Source organism: Coffea arabica, chromosome 7c (genome assembly GCF_036785885.1).
Source record: "Coffea arabica cultivar ET-39 chromosome 7c, Coffea Arabica ET-39 HiFi, whole genome shotgun sequence".
Taxonomy (NCBI): Eukaryota; Viridiplantae; Streptophyta; class Magnoliopsida; order Gentianales; family Rubiaceae; genus Coffea; species Coffea arabica.
In genome coordinates, this window is record NC_092322.1 from 14,218,209 (window position 1) to 14,231,833 (window position 13,625).

Below are 13,625 nucleotides of genomic sequence, written 5' to 3' on the forward strand. Positions count from 1 at the left end.
TTTATCTTTGCTGTATTTTTTCAAATTATTTAGTTACTGTGTAAATAATATATCTATTATATCATTCAATTTTCGATAATCAACACAATTGAGTGAACCTTCTTTTCTATAAAAAAAAAAAAAAAAAAAAACACGTACACATACAATTGAGTGAACTTTGATCCTTAACCTGTCCAAATTTCAAAACATAAGCTTGCATTTAACCAAAAGGACCTTTTAATCATTGAGATTGAACATTAGTTTTTACAGCATAAGACTAATTTCTTCGTTGAAGTAAATCTCTTACTCCTCACTGTCTACACTCACAAACCACACACATAGTGGGCCAAAACTATCTTTTGATAAGGATGGGAATTCAAGTTTTCCCCAAAACTATACAATTAACTATAGATGAGCCTAGAAAGATGTAAAATTTTCAGATATTTTTGGAATTGCAGCCCCTATAATCTATAGGGTTTTCTATGGTCTTGTATTGCCAAACCCTCTCCACAACCCAAAAAAAAGGTCAAAGCATGTACAAATTGCCCTTGATCTATAGATAATGAAACTAAAATTCAGAAAGAACCAAAGATACCTCTTGATCAAGAAACGTTTATAGACAATTCAATCTAAACGTATTACATTGCCGACATTTGCTTCAGTTTTGCTTTGCTACACTCATAATAAAGCTTTGTATAACTTCAAATTTTTGTGTATATCCTAGCGAATTAATTGGCATTACGCTTGCATACCACATACATAAAAAACAAAATATCCTGCAATCCTATTTATTACATCCAGCTCTCAACCTTGCAGTTGAACTATTCAGCCAGGTTGATCGGCTACTTGGTTGTGTTGGGTTTCTATTTGACGAGACAAGAACTAGATTGACTCGATCAACCTCATTTAATCCTCTAGTTCAACCAGCCAAACAAAGAACCCTTATCAGATTTTTGATGACCTAACATATCTTTATTTTGGACTTGACCCGACTCACAAATTAAACTGTATAGACCAGTTAATTGGCCGCTATTCCATGTTTGGTTCGCAATCTGATCAGATAAGGACTAGATTCAATCAACCCTAGTTGATTCGGTTGATCCTCTGGTTCAACCAAACTAGGAAACCCTATCTACATGTTTTGTAATGGTTTGAAACTTAAATCTCCATCTATACGTGCAAAAGATTTTAGTACTAGGTTAAGTATTTACCTGTTCATTGATTGTCTCTTCAAGTATCTTTATTCATTTTCTCTCCAACGATATGATTTATATTCGTGAAATTGAGTCTTCATTAATATATATATATATATATATATCTATATATCTATGTATGTATATGAATATAAACACAGTAATTTATATCTAAAGCACTTTACTTATAAATTTTGCAAATAGTATAATAACCTGAATATAACTTGATTTTATATGTATTATTTTAATGACCCAGTTGTTCAACCATTAACCCATGTCGAGTTTCTTAGTGAGCCTTGCTTCATAACTATGCCTTTTATCTTTCTGTTATTCTTGGCTACAACCTTAAAAAACAAGTCAAAGCGGGCTTAACTTGATAATAATAACTATGGTACCTGCTACAAGTTCAATGCTCGATTTTCCGTTGTCCTTTTTAATGTTCTATATTTTGAGTTTTAACAAATTTAATGAACTACTTCTTTTTTCTTGGTACTGACTGATGTGGCGTGATTCATTTATCTGTTCTGACCTTGTCCAGGATGATAATGATATTTCTTCATGAGATTTTTGTAGTTTGAGGCCTTTGCTGCAATAGGTTTGTTCTGCATTTCTATGTATTTAGCGAATTTCCAAAGAATATAGACATGGACAAAATCATTTACTATTAACAAGGAAACATTTTTTTTATCTGAGTCATTTACTATTAATGAGGAAACATTTTTGATCTGGTGGATCAAAAATTGAGGATTAGGGAATGAAACATATGCTTAAAACTTGAGGATACCGTCTAAGAGATTTTTCGGGAGATGAATCTGATTTCTTAAGCTGTTAAGTGTAACAAATAATTATTCAATAAACCTACCCAGAAAATTAATTATACAATTTACATAATATGAATTTCACATTTTTGGCAGTGGCTCTGTCATTTAATTTGCTACATATGCCACACATCGATCAGTATTGTTATTAATGATAATAGAATTGTGTGCTCTGTGTACATGGGAGAGGGTATCTTTTTTTTTTTTTTTTTTTTCCCCCGGAAACGTTAGAAGGGAGAGGGAATCACTATGGAATTCTAAGGCAATTCCATTATATTTAGATTAATCTTCTGTACCCCATTGATATAATATTTTTTTAATACAAGTATACCTAAGTATATAAACATCCAATTTCTGATGAGTGCCATTGGGACACTTGTTCATACCAATGTTTTTAAACTCAAACCAGCCAGCGAACCGGAGAGGGGGCGGTTCACGGTCCGACCGACCGGTTCAACGGGTCAACAGTTTTTTTTTTTTTTTTTTTTTAAACTTCACAAGTCTTCACTCTATAGTGTAGAACACTGGAACTTGATGGCTAATGTACAATCTAACATGGTTATTAATAACTTAAGTCCCTAAAATACATTCACCAATATAACTTAAAAGTTAAATCTAAATTTAAGTTGAGATAATAATAAATTTTTTAAAAGTCATACATGAAACCTGAAATGATAAATATAACTAAAATATCATAATTCACTCCAAGTTTTCATAAATTTATTACAAGCATTAATAGATATAGTCCAAATGTTCATTAATTATCACAAACAAAAATACAAAAATAAATAAAATAAATGTTAACATTCTTTCACAATTCTAAAACAATCCATAAAAAAGTTCAACTCATATTCAACGCAAACAATTTGAATAACAAACTTCCATCATTGGCATGATAAGGCAACCGTATCCCCTTCACAATTTCATCAATTTAACCTGAAAAAATTAAAAAGTTTATTACAAAAAATATAAATCTAATTGGTGAAGCTAAAAAAAAAAGCCAATTGGTGAAGCTAAAAAAAAAAAAATCTGGAGTCTCGTCTAAAGATAATAGCGTGATGATCTTGTCGTGGATATTAGGATGTGGAACGATTATGAAGAAACAATTTTTAAAAAAAATCAAGAGGGGAATTGGAGTCTGGAGAAGCCTAGGAATGGAGGAGAAGAAGCCTAGGAATGGAGGAAGTGAAGCCGAGGAAACTAAAATGATGTGCCGTCTACACTTTGCTAGGTCTTTTAGGGGTTTTTTTTATTTAATCTGATTTTAGTTTTTTGGTTAAGTTAAGTAAAATTCTACATAACAAAAGCTTGTCATTCGGTTGTGGTTTAGTGGTAAGCATACCTTATTATGGTTATTGAGACCAGAGTTCGAATCCTAGCAGCCCCATTCTTGTCATTGTTTTGAATTTGAGGTTATTGTTTCAAAATTTGAGAACTGCCGGTTTACGGTTCACACGATTTCCAGCAGTTCAGACGGTTTCCAGCGGTTTTCCACCAGCTTTCGGGTTGGATACCGCAACGGATCTTCTGTCCCACATCCTGTGCCACTCTCTGTCCCACTTTTTATTATATTGCTATTTCTCCTTCATAAACATCATGTTTTAATTCTTTTCTGTTTCCTTAAGATCCAATAACTATTAATTGAGTAATACACAAAATTTAACAAACTCAAAAAATCAAAATGCATAAAAAATGAAATTTTTTATGAATTTTCTGCTGTATTTTTTAATTTTCTATTATATATTGCTTTTTTGAAGCTGTTATATTTATTTTTTACTCAATTAATAGTTATTGGATCTTAAGAAAACAAAAAAGAATAGTTATTTTATCCTCATAGTTTTATAGTTTCGATCAATTTCATTCCTAAAGTTTCATTCAAACACATTTCATCCTCATTTTCATAAATTTAACCAATTGAGGACAATTGAATGCTTGCTAACCAATTTGGACATAATATCATGATATGATCAGCATGTATTGTTATTAATAATAATTATTAATTCAATCATTGATTAAATTACTCAAACGTGTATATGATGCAAAAAAATAAAACTTTGCAAATAAATAAAAATTCAAATAATTCATCTTTTACATTAATTTTTTTTTCCAATTGGTTGTAATGGGATTGTTTGAAATATTTCTCCAATTGGCTATCATAGGGTTTCTTTTCCACGACTTTGTTTCTTTTCGATCTTCTTGTTTGATTTGTAATTAAGAAGAGAGTAATGGTGGCTAAAATTTTCTTAGTTTTCCTTTTTTTTTTTGGTACTAAAAAGGAGAAAGTGAATTAAAAAAAGATTTTCAAGGTTTTTATTAATCCAGTGTTTTTTTATACACGAGCATGGTCAAGTGATGATGTTCCATTCAAATTACTTGACAATTCATCAATTGTCCTCAATTAGTCAAATTTACGAAACTATGAGGATGAAATGTTTTTGGATGAAACTTTAGGAATAAAATTAATCAAAATTACAAAACTATGAGGATAAAATGTATTTTAAGTGAAACTTTAGGGATGAAATTGTCCAATGCCCCAAACATTGGGGATTAAAAGTGCATTTTTTCCAAGTATAAACATGAGTTAAACTTTGTTTAGATCTTATTGCACGTTCTAAAGACAATTGACAATTTAAATCAATCAACGTAAACCTTCAATTAACCCTACCTTGTTCCTCAAATTTTGTCCTTTCACACCCACTACATGATTATTCGCAAGGCTATACGACCTGATTTAGTTATGATATCAACACACACACACACACATATATTAGAGAGGGAAGACTCTAAATCTTATAAATTGAAGAGATAGAGAGAGGGGGGGGGGGGGGGTTCAGAGTTAAATTAGAGATTGATGGTTATTCAAGTTGTGTCCTTAACATCTGAGTTAGCTCTCGGGACAATTTCGCTTTCTCATATTTAATATGTCAAGTGTATTTTTTATCTGTGTTATTCTAGTAGTCTTTTGAAAAAGAAAGCACCTGGCTCAGAAATGCCTTCTTTGTCAAAGTAAATAGTCCACAAATACAAATCCTTTACTGGCTGCATGTACTTGCATGCCAACATACTTGCTTATATCTTCTTCTTCTTCTTCTTTTTTTCTTCTTTTACAGTGGTCAGATAACAATATATGCATCTCTTTACTTGCAAGAATTTCTTAGCAATTGATGATGTGACTCACCATTATATAACTTCTACAATCTGCAAAGAAACAAATGCAAATATATATAGTGTATATGATGTATATATGTAATGTGTATAGCACAATCATCATTGACTATTGCATTTCTCACTGCAAGTTGCAATTGACACTATGGCATCCATCATCATGCTTAGTACAATGAATTTAGACAAGTTCTAGTATTTTGTGCATGCCAAAGCCAAACTCCAAAATATGGAGAATCACTTACGCAATGCGTGCTGCCCCAATCAAGAAATACAGTAGTCTTAAGTGACATAATAATAATAAGGACATATGCACCAATTGTATGAGTACTTGAGATTTTTTTTTGTTTTTACTTTGGTTTTTTTTTTTTTTTAAATTATCTAAGTTTCTAATATATTCAACACAAAGTCCGATAGTACAAATTATGTAGCATGCTGATAGAGACCAGATCTCCCCTAATAAAATATCTTTGTAAATAGAAAAGAGCATGGTCACATTAACATATATATTTTGAATGTGGATTTTCTCAATGGTGGTTCTGCTGATACGCAAACCGTTTACCATTTAAATGAATAGAGTCACACTTGCTGTCGACTCTCAATTGCGATTCATGATCATGATTTGGCCGTTCATTCTAAATTTTTAAATGTATGATTTAGATTTTGCCATGTAAATTTACACTTAGATCCATATTATCTCGCATCCCCTAAACCAAAATCCATGCCATGACTTTAGAAGTAGTGGGCAATTTTCACTTTTTTCTTTTAAATGTATTAGCACAAGATGCGAGCATGTATAATTTTCTTTTTAGGCAAAACGGTAGCCAATGGAATCAGGGCCAAATCGGTGTATTCTGTGAGTGAGGAACTACAAGAATAATGCACAAATGCTAAGGAATGCCTGTCCTAATGCGGATGAGAGTTCAAACTATGAAAACAAGTCTTTGTTATTTTTCATAGAAGTCGTTTTTGAATTCAAGTTTCTGTACCAGGCCAAATACTAGAGGTACTAATTTCGACCGCATCAGCTGTCTGACGGGAGTGGAACACAAAAATTAAACAAATGTAGGAGCAGGTCTTTGGGATAACTATGAGCAGTGAAAGTCCCACAATGACAGTTTAATGGAGCACTTAATCAGAAATTGTGTGCTTGACAAGGATTTATGAATTTTAAGTATGAAAATAAAAAACCCATAGACTAAAAACTTGTCCACATTTTTCTTATGTGACAAAAGCTGCAACCAATACATGTTTGTCTTGACTTATCTTTTCCCTTTCTGTAGCTGGACAAGAAGAGTGTCAGTATGCTAGAGTAATTTGGATAAAAGCTAGTGGAAAAAAAGAAAAAGATTTAGACTAATAAAACTAGGGAAAATTTTCATTTGCAAATAAAATTTCCTGGAAACTATGTGATTCCAATTTGATGCGATGCATCTCACCCGCTCGCAATGCTTGCTTGTATCTCTATATGGTGAAAATAATTGAGGGACCATGATTGGGAATTGTTTGATCGTCTTTCTCTAACGAAGAGGCGAAATACAATCAACATGAAATGGGACCGTTATTCAAAAAGGACTTGCATTTATTGTGGAAATTTCATTTCATATATAATTAATATCTTCTCAAAGGGGTAGGGGCCAGGGGCATAAGTTCATTTCCATATCAAAAGGGGGCTTAAGTTCTATTTCTTTATTTTGGTAGGATAAAAACTAGGAAGCGTTGAAAACAAAGAAATTGCTGTAGATATCATTTTTATATATAGTCTCAATAGGTTTGAATCTCTTACAGGAAGGTTGACTAGATATTTTTTCCAAAAGCACTAGCCCTATCCAGTTCATAATAAGAATGTTTTAATCTTTTTTTATTCCTTGTATTATTTTCCTTACACACATAGGGGGAGCGTATAAAGTGAAAATTTCACGTGTGGTTTTAGAGTGGAGCTTTTTTGAATGACAATAAATATATATATATACATATATATATATATATTTATATCATGTGTGTTTGTGTGATCATATTTGTGATCATCTGTATGTTCAAATTTCAATATTTCAATTACACACGCACAAACATACATTATATATATATATATATATATATTGTGATATATATATAGATGATCACAAAGTATTGAACAATCTAAAGATTTTGGATTTGCTACACAGAGATATCTTACAAAAACTGAAAAGTCTTTCAATTTTATCCTATCCTATTAATCAATTAGGGTTAATCACATTTTATCCCCTTAAAGAATACCTCATTTTTCAGTTTACCCCCTAACTTTTAATTTTGCTCACTTAACCCCCTTTGGAAAAAAATTGCCTTTGTATTATTTTGACTTTTCATTTATCTTGTTTTCCTTTCTTTTATTTCTTTTTCTCTTTCTTCTTTATTTAATTCTTCCTCTTTCCCACAAAAATTTTCACCTTAATGATTGAAATTAAAAAAGAGGAATTGCAGAGATCTATCTTCTCCTTAAATGATTAAAAAAAAAATTTCAAATCACTTTCCTAAAATATAATTTTTTTAGCCTTTCAATTCTTTTAATTTTGGATTTTCTTCTTTCCTTTCTAGTTTCTCATTTTATTCCTAAGAAAATATCTTAAGATGAAATTATGACCTAATTAATAATCATCAATTGAAATTTGTGACACGTGGCATCATACAAAAAATCAAAATTAGTTTTTGATATCCAGAAATATGCAATTACAAACTCAAAACAAAAATTTTCGTTGAAATGGAATTTCTATTGGGAAGGATGAAAGAGAGAAGAAAGAGAAAAAGAAATAAAAGAAAGGAAAACAATTTCATCTTATGATATTTTCTTGAGAATAAAATGAGAAACTAGAAAGGAAAGAGGAAAATCCAAAATTAAAAGAATTGAAAGGTTAAAAAATTGTATTTTAGGAAAGTGATTTGAATATTTTTTTAATCATTTAAGGAAAAGATAGATCTTTGCAATTCATCTTTTTTAATTTCAATCATTAAGGTGAAAATTTTTGTGGAAAAGAGAAAGAATTAAATAAAAAAGAAAGAGAAAAAGAAATAAAAGAAAGGAAAACAAGGTAAATGAAAAGTCAAAATAACGCAAGGGCAATTTTGTCCTAAAGAGGGTTAAGTGAGCAAAATTAAAAGTTAGGGGGTAAACTGAGAAATGGGATATTCTTTAAGGGGATAAAATGTGATTAACCCAATCAATTATAATGAAATTCTTTTAAGATATGAAGATTCTCCGATTTGAAAATTGCAACACCATAACATTTTGATAATTTGCTATTGTCATATTACTATAATACAACAAATAGCCAGCGTTATCAATGATTGGACAGATGGAACCCTTCAACTTTAGGAACATTTGTATTTCAACTTTTATGTGTGCAATAATAGCACTATGCATGTGAATCACGTAGCTTGTAAATGGTCTAAAACCAAAAAGGGTACATAACCCTAGGATGCCTAAACTCATTCAGGAAATCGTTCTTAGACATTATAGTCCTTTAGCTTTATTTAGACAAATCAATTCGATCCCTGTCAATAGTTTAGCTTTTCCCTAAAAATTTGACCTTATCTCGGAGTGTAGAAAATTATGCTTCAATTTGTCAAAATTTTATTTAACAATCAGTCATTTATTAGTAACTGTATTTTTTATTTAACAAAATGTAAGGTTGTGGCTTTCAGTTTGTTCATTTTTATTTCAACTTGATGTTATAAGTTTCTGGAAGAGAGTGAATTTCCCAATATTTGGTTCAGAATTGTACAAAAATCTTCAGGTTACATGAAATTCTAACAAGACTAAAATACAAGATGTATCACGAATCCGGCCTTCCTTAAAAATATATATATATATCTAATTTCCATGCATCAAAATTGTGGGGGCAAAAAAAAATTTTCATTAAGCTTTTATATCATAGCTAGGTGTAAAAGAAGAGCATCCTCATGCTACATTATTGTTTATCTTTTTCCTTCTTTTAGCTATAACCTTAAATTAATTAACCCACGAAATTTGCACTCACAACAGCACCATAATCAATTAAAAAACTTCCAACATTTAACAAAAATTACTTTCTTAAGATACTGAAGCAATTTTTTGTTTGAGCATTGCTAGCACTTTTCTTATGATTTCTGCGAAGGGCATCACATAATCATCCTGTTTTGCCTCAAGGAAATGACGTGACTGAAAACAATGGTCATCACCACAATAATACAAGGCAGCTGCCAAAGACCAAGAAAGTGATGGGGTCTAATTATTGTACTGTAGGTTTGACGTACATCTTCTCATGACTGAATTACAACCTAGTTCTTTATGGAAGATCTTCCTTTTTTTTATTTTGTCCTTTTTCTTGGGGCCAGAGAATAATTTATAGAAGTTGAGTGATGCTATTTACCTCCTAATTAAGAAGATAACATAATTAAATTACTCAATGTTTTCAAAAACCACAATTATTAACCCCTCTTTGTTCATAAGATGTCATGTTTAATAATGTAAGTTGATTATAGGAGGACGAATTAGCAAGGCATCTGCAGCACAAGTTGATATTTGCTTCTTTTCATTTTGTTTTCCACAATAGATACAAGTGAAATAACTTTGCTTCACAAAATTATGTTGGTATGGCTTTCTTGTTTATTCCAAATGTATCATTGGTAGAAAGTTAACAACTTCTAAAATACACCTTTCTTGTATCTATGTGTGGCTCACTAACAAATTAACCTTGGTTTTAATACTTTAATTAGTTCTCGAGCCTTAGAAGCTGATTGAAAAGGCTTGCTTTCAAGTCTTGTAGTTGTGAGTTGTACAACATACTTTAGTCTCACCCTTTACAAGTTATTATATCAACAACTTCATCCCCACTTCCCCAGAATCTTGCCCTATTGAGGCTCAATTACTTGCAGCAAGCTTTATGCTAGACACGCCTTTCACCCTAACACAACTTCAGAGAATTGTGCTTGTTAACATATTTAGGTACAAATGGCATCCTGAGATACAGTTGTTAGAACCAGAAGACCAAAGATGCAATTATTCCTACCCAGAGAGAGAGAGAGAGAGAGAGAGAGAGAGAAGGACGCAATTAAAAAATAATTTGCCAGCCCTTTTGCGTGTTAATGCACTTTGTCACCAATGAAAAATAAAAGAAATAAATTAAGGAGATTTTTTTTTTTAGTTTTGCCATGGATTAGACATTTGAACCACTTGAACATGTCTTTGTTTTTCTAATTTGTGGGATCTTCTTTTCCTATATGATTGCATCATCAAATTTTATTCTAATCAGTGTATAAAAGCTATGGCTAAAACGGAAACGAGCAAGAATCCAAGTCTAGTTTCAGTTGTTGCAGGGGAATTCGTCAGCTGCCAATCATATGCTTGGCATATTCCTTACGATTCCTTTTATACTCAAATTAAGCCTATTTGATTGCTTATTACTTGCTACAGATTTGTCTAGTTAGGCAAGAATCTATTGAGAGAATGTCTATAAAACCCAAAGACAAATTTAAGTAACAAATGTGAAGTTCTGATTCGATGCAAATATTCAGATTATGTGGTTACATTTTATATAATCATTGAGTCTCGAGTCTTATGGTCTAATTAAGATGCTCTTAGGTGATATCCCACAGATGAATTAATTGTCAGTTGTCACCCATGTTACCCTTAGATAACATTTAAATTGTGGCAAAACATTGTCAGATAGTAAAGTTTGTACATTTTATTGTCACATTTTATAATGATTGATACTACTTTGCCGCCTTTTGTACAAAAAATTCTTGGAGTGGCTTGCCAAATATTTGGCATAGTTTGAGATGTCTATGCCTATGAGCTTCATTGCAAAAAAAAAAAAAAAAAAACTCTATCCCACAATTACTACTTTTTAACATCGAATATTGACCTATCCTTTCTGCTATTTATTAACAAAGTTAGAGAGAAATTACCTAAAAATAAAGGAATATAGTACAAGATGATGAAAATAAATACAATTGTAGTCTAAAAGTAATATAGTGCTTATAACATGTCGTGTATGCATGTATAGCTAAAGTGACAGCTTAATGTATCCTGCTTTATGTTCATTGATATGAAGATGATTGGAGTACGTGTTTTAAGAGTTTTTGGGGAACATGTATCTAAGAAAATCAACCATCCAATCTTTATGCAGATGCAATATATAGCGTTTTAATGTATTGTGGTTATGGTATATAATTTTTTGGTTATGATAGCTTGATTAGGTGGTAACAAATATATGTTACTGTGACTTGAGTTTTAGTTTTCCAATTTTCCCTTGTCATTCTTTTGCTAATGGTGGACTTAGGAGTTCTTTTGCTAAGCTTTATATTTAATTCCCCTAGCAAAAGTTAATGAGATAGGCAGAATTGAACAATGATTAAATCTCACTAATATTTTATCGCTTTTGAGTTTGGATTTTTAAATGTCTATACTCTAGCAAATTGTCCAAAACTGATTTGTTGAAACTTGAAAACCTCCAAATTGAGTAGTAAATTCTTCTGCCTTTTCTCAATGTTTGATGGGAATGCAAACGTCACAGTTTGCAAGAGATTCTCTTTTCTTGGCTTTACAAGGTATTTTTTTTTTTTCAGTTTCCTGATGCTAATCAGGTCGAAACTTTTACCAGCACAGTTCAAACTGCTACTTCTTTGACAATCGATTCTGTGTATATATATATATATATATATATGGCTTCCAGTGGTTTGATCTCTCAAAAGGCTCCTAGCTTAGTAACTTGTAGTAATGGAGTTTGAAAAGATGTATTTTGATGTTGAGCCAAGCTACATTATTGATCATCATTGTAGCTTGGAAACTGCATTAACTTTCCAAAACAACCATTTGATTCCACCTTATTCTTTCCAAGATTATGTTTCCAATGATATTGTTAGCACCGAAAACTTTCTTGAAATGGAAACAGATATCAAGGATTTCGAGGCTAAAAATTGTGCTTTAGACCACGAAAACGTGGTACACAAAAGATTGTTGCCCTGTCAAGAAATCCAAGAAACTATGGATATTTTGGCTGCTGAGCAATCCCATTTGAAGGATATTCAAGATGAACTCATGGAAGAGAGCAGCTTAACTGATCTGCTGCTGATGGGGGCAGAAGCTATTGAAGCAGGAAATGTTCGTTTTGCTTCATTAGTTGCACTCAGGCTCAAGGATATCCTATCTGATCAAGAAAATGGTGACAATCCATTGGATAGGTTAGCTTTATATTTCACTCAGGGCCTTCTTGACAAGAGCCTCACTGCTCCTGAGCTTCCGGAGGACCCTGTTTCGCCACAAACCAATGCTATCTCAGCCTTCCAAATGCTGCAGGAGCTCTCACCATATGTGAAGTTCGCGCATTTCACAGCCAACCAGGCAATCCTGGAGGCAACCGAAGGTCATCAGGAGATTCATGTTATCGATTTTGACGTCATGGAAGGAATTCAATGGCCTTCTTTGATGGTTGACCTTGCTGCTAGAGAAGACGCATCTCTTAGGATAACTGCTATTGCTGGTGACAAAAGAAGTTCATGCAATATTCAACAAACAGGTTTTAGATTACAAGATTTCGCAAATTCAATCAATCTTTCTTTCTCCTTTGACCAAGTTCTGGTAACGAAAGAAGAAGATTTCGAAGAGATCAAAGTAGGGCATACCCTGATAGCTAATTGTATGATTAATCAGCTTCATATGCCTTACAGAGAAAGCTCATTGGTCAAAACATTTTTCAACGGTTTGAGGAAACTGTCCCCAAAGATATTGGTTTTAGTCCAAGAAGAGTTATTCAGCTTCTCTAAAGCTCCATCTACATCATTTGCGGAGTTCTTTTGTGAGGCCTTAGATCATTACACAGCACTCTCTGATTCACTCCGGAGTGGTTTTTGTGCAGGTTACAAATTAGCATTAAAGATCATAGAGAAGGAGTTCTTGAGAATGAGAATTTTGGATAGTGTGAAACATTTTCCTTGTGGGATCATGGGAAATGAAAGTAACATGTTGCCAGATTATCCTTCTATGAATGGATTCAGGCCAATTCCTACGAGTTCCTGTAATGTTACTCAAGCAAAGCATTTAATCAGTTTGTTTAATGGGGGTTACTGGGTGCAAAATGAACAGTGCAAGTTAACATTATGTTGGAAATCAAGACCTTTGACCACCGCTTCCATTTGGGTGCCGACAGCATCAAGCAACACTAGTCTTGCTAGGTCAACTTCTTTTTAATTGGTTTAGATCAATTTCCTTGGACTTTGGATCATATTATATATTGGAAGCTAGTGTGACAGTGTATTTTCCCCTTGTGAATAGCCATGTTTTGTTTTTAAGATTTGAAATTGAAGAGTTGAAAGTGATATGTATACATTAAAAAATTTTCATGCTAGTAGTGGGTGGTTAGGTTGCAAGGTGTGACCAATGCCGCAAATGGAATCTTCTTTGCCTTTGTTTTCCTTTTTAGATGGCTTTTACTCTTTTTCCTTTTGTTGGTTGTGGGGA

At 32.3% G+C, this 13,625-nt stretch overlaps 1 protein-coding gene across 1 annotated transcript; it reads left to right on the forward strand.

Annotated features, from left to right (window-relative positions):
• The first annotated feature begins 11,885 nt into the window (after positions 1 to 11,885).
• LOC113699606 (protein NODULATION SIGNALING PATHWAY 2-like) lies at positions 11,886 to 13,355 on the forward strand. Its single transcript, XM_027219978.1, has one exon. It carries the CDS (start codon positions 11,886 to 11,888, stop codon positions 13,353 to 13,355), a length of 1,470 nt encoding a protein of 489 aa, XP_027075779.1.
• The last annotated feature ends 270 nt before the right edge of the window (positions 13,356 to 13,625 follow it).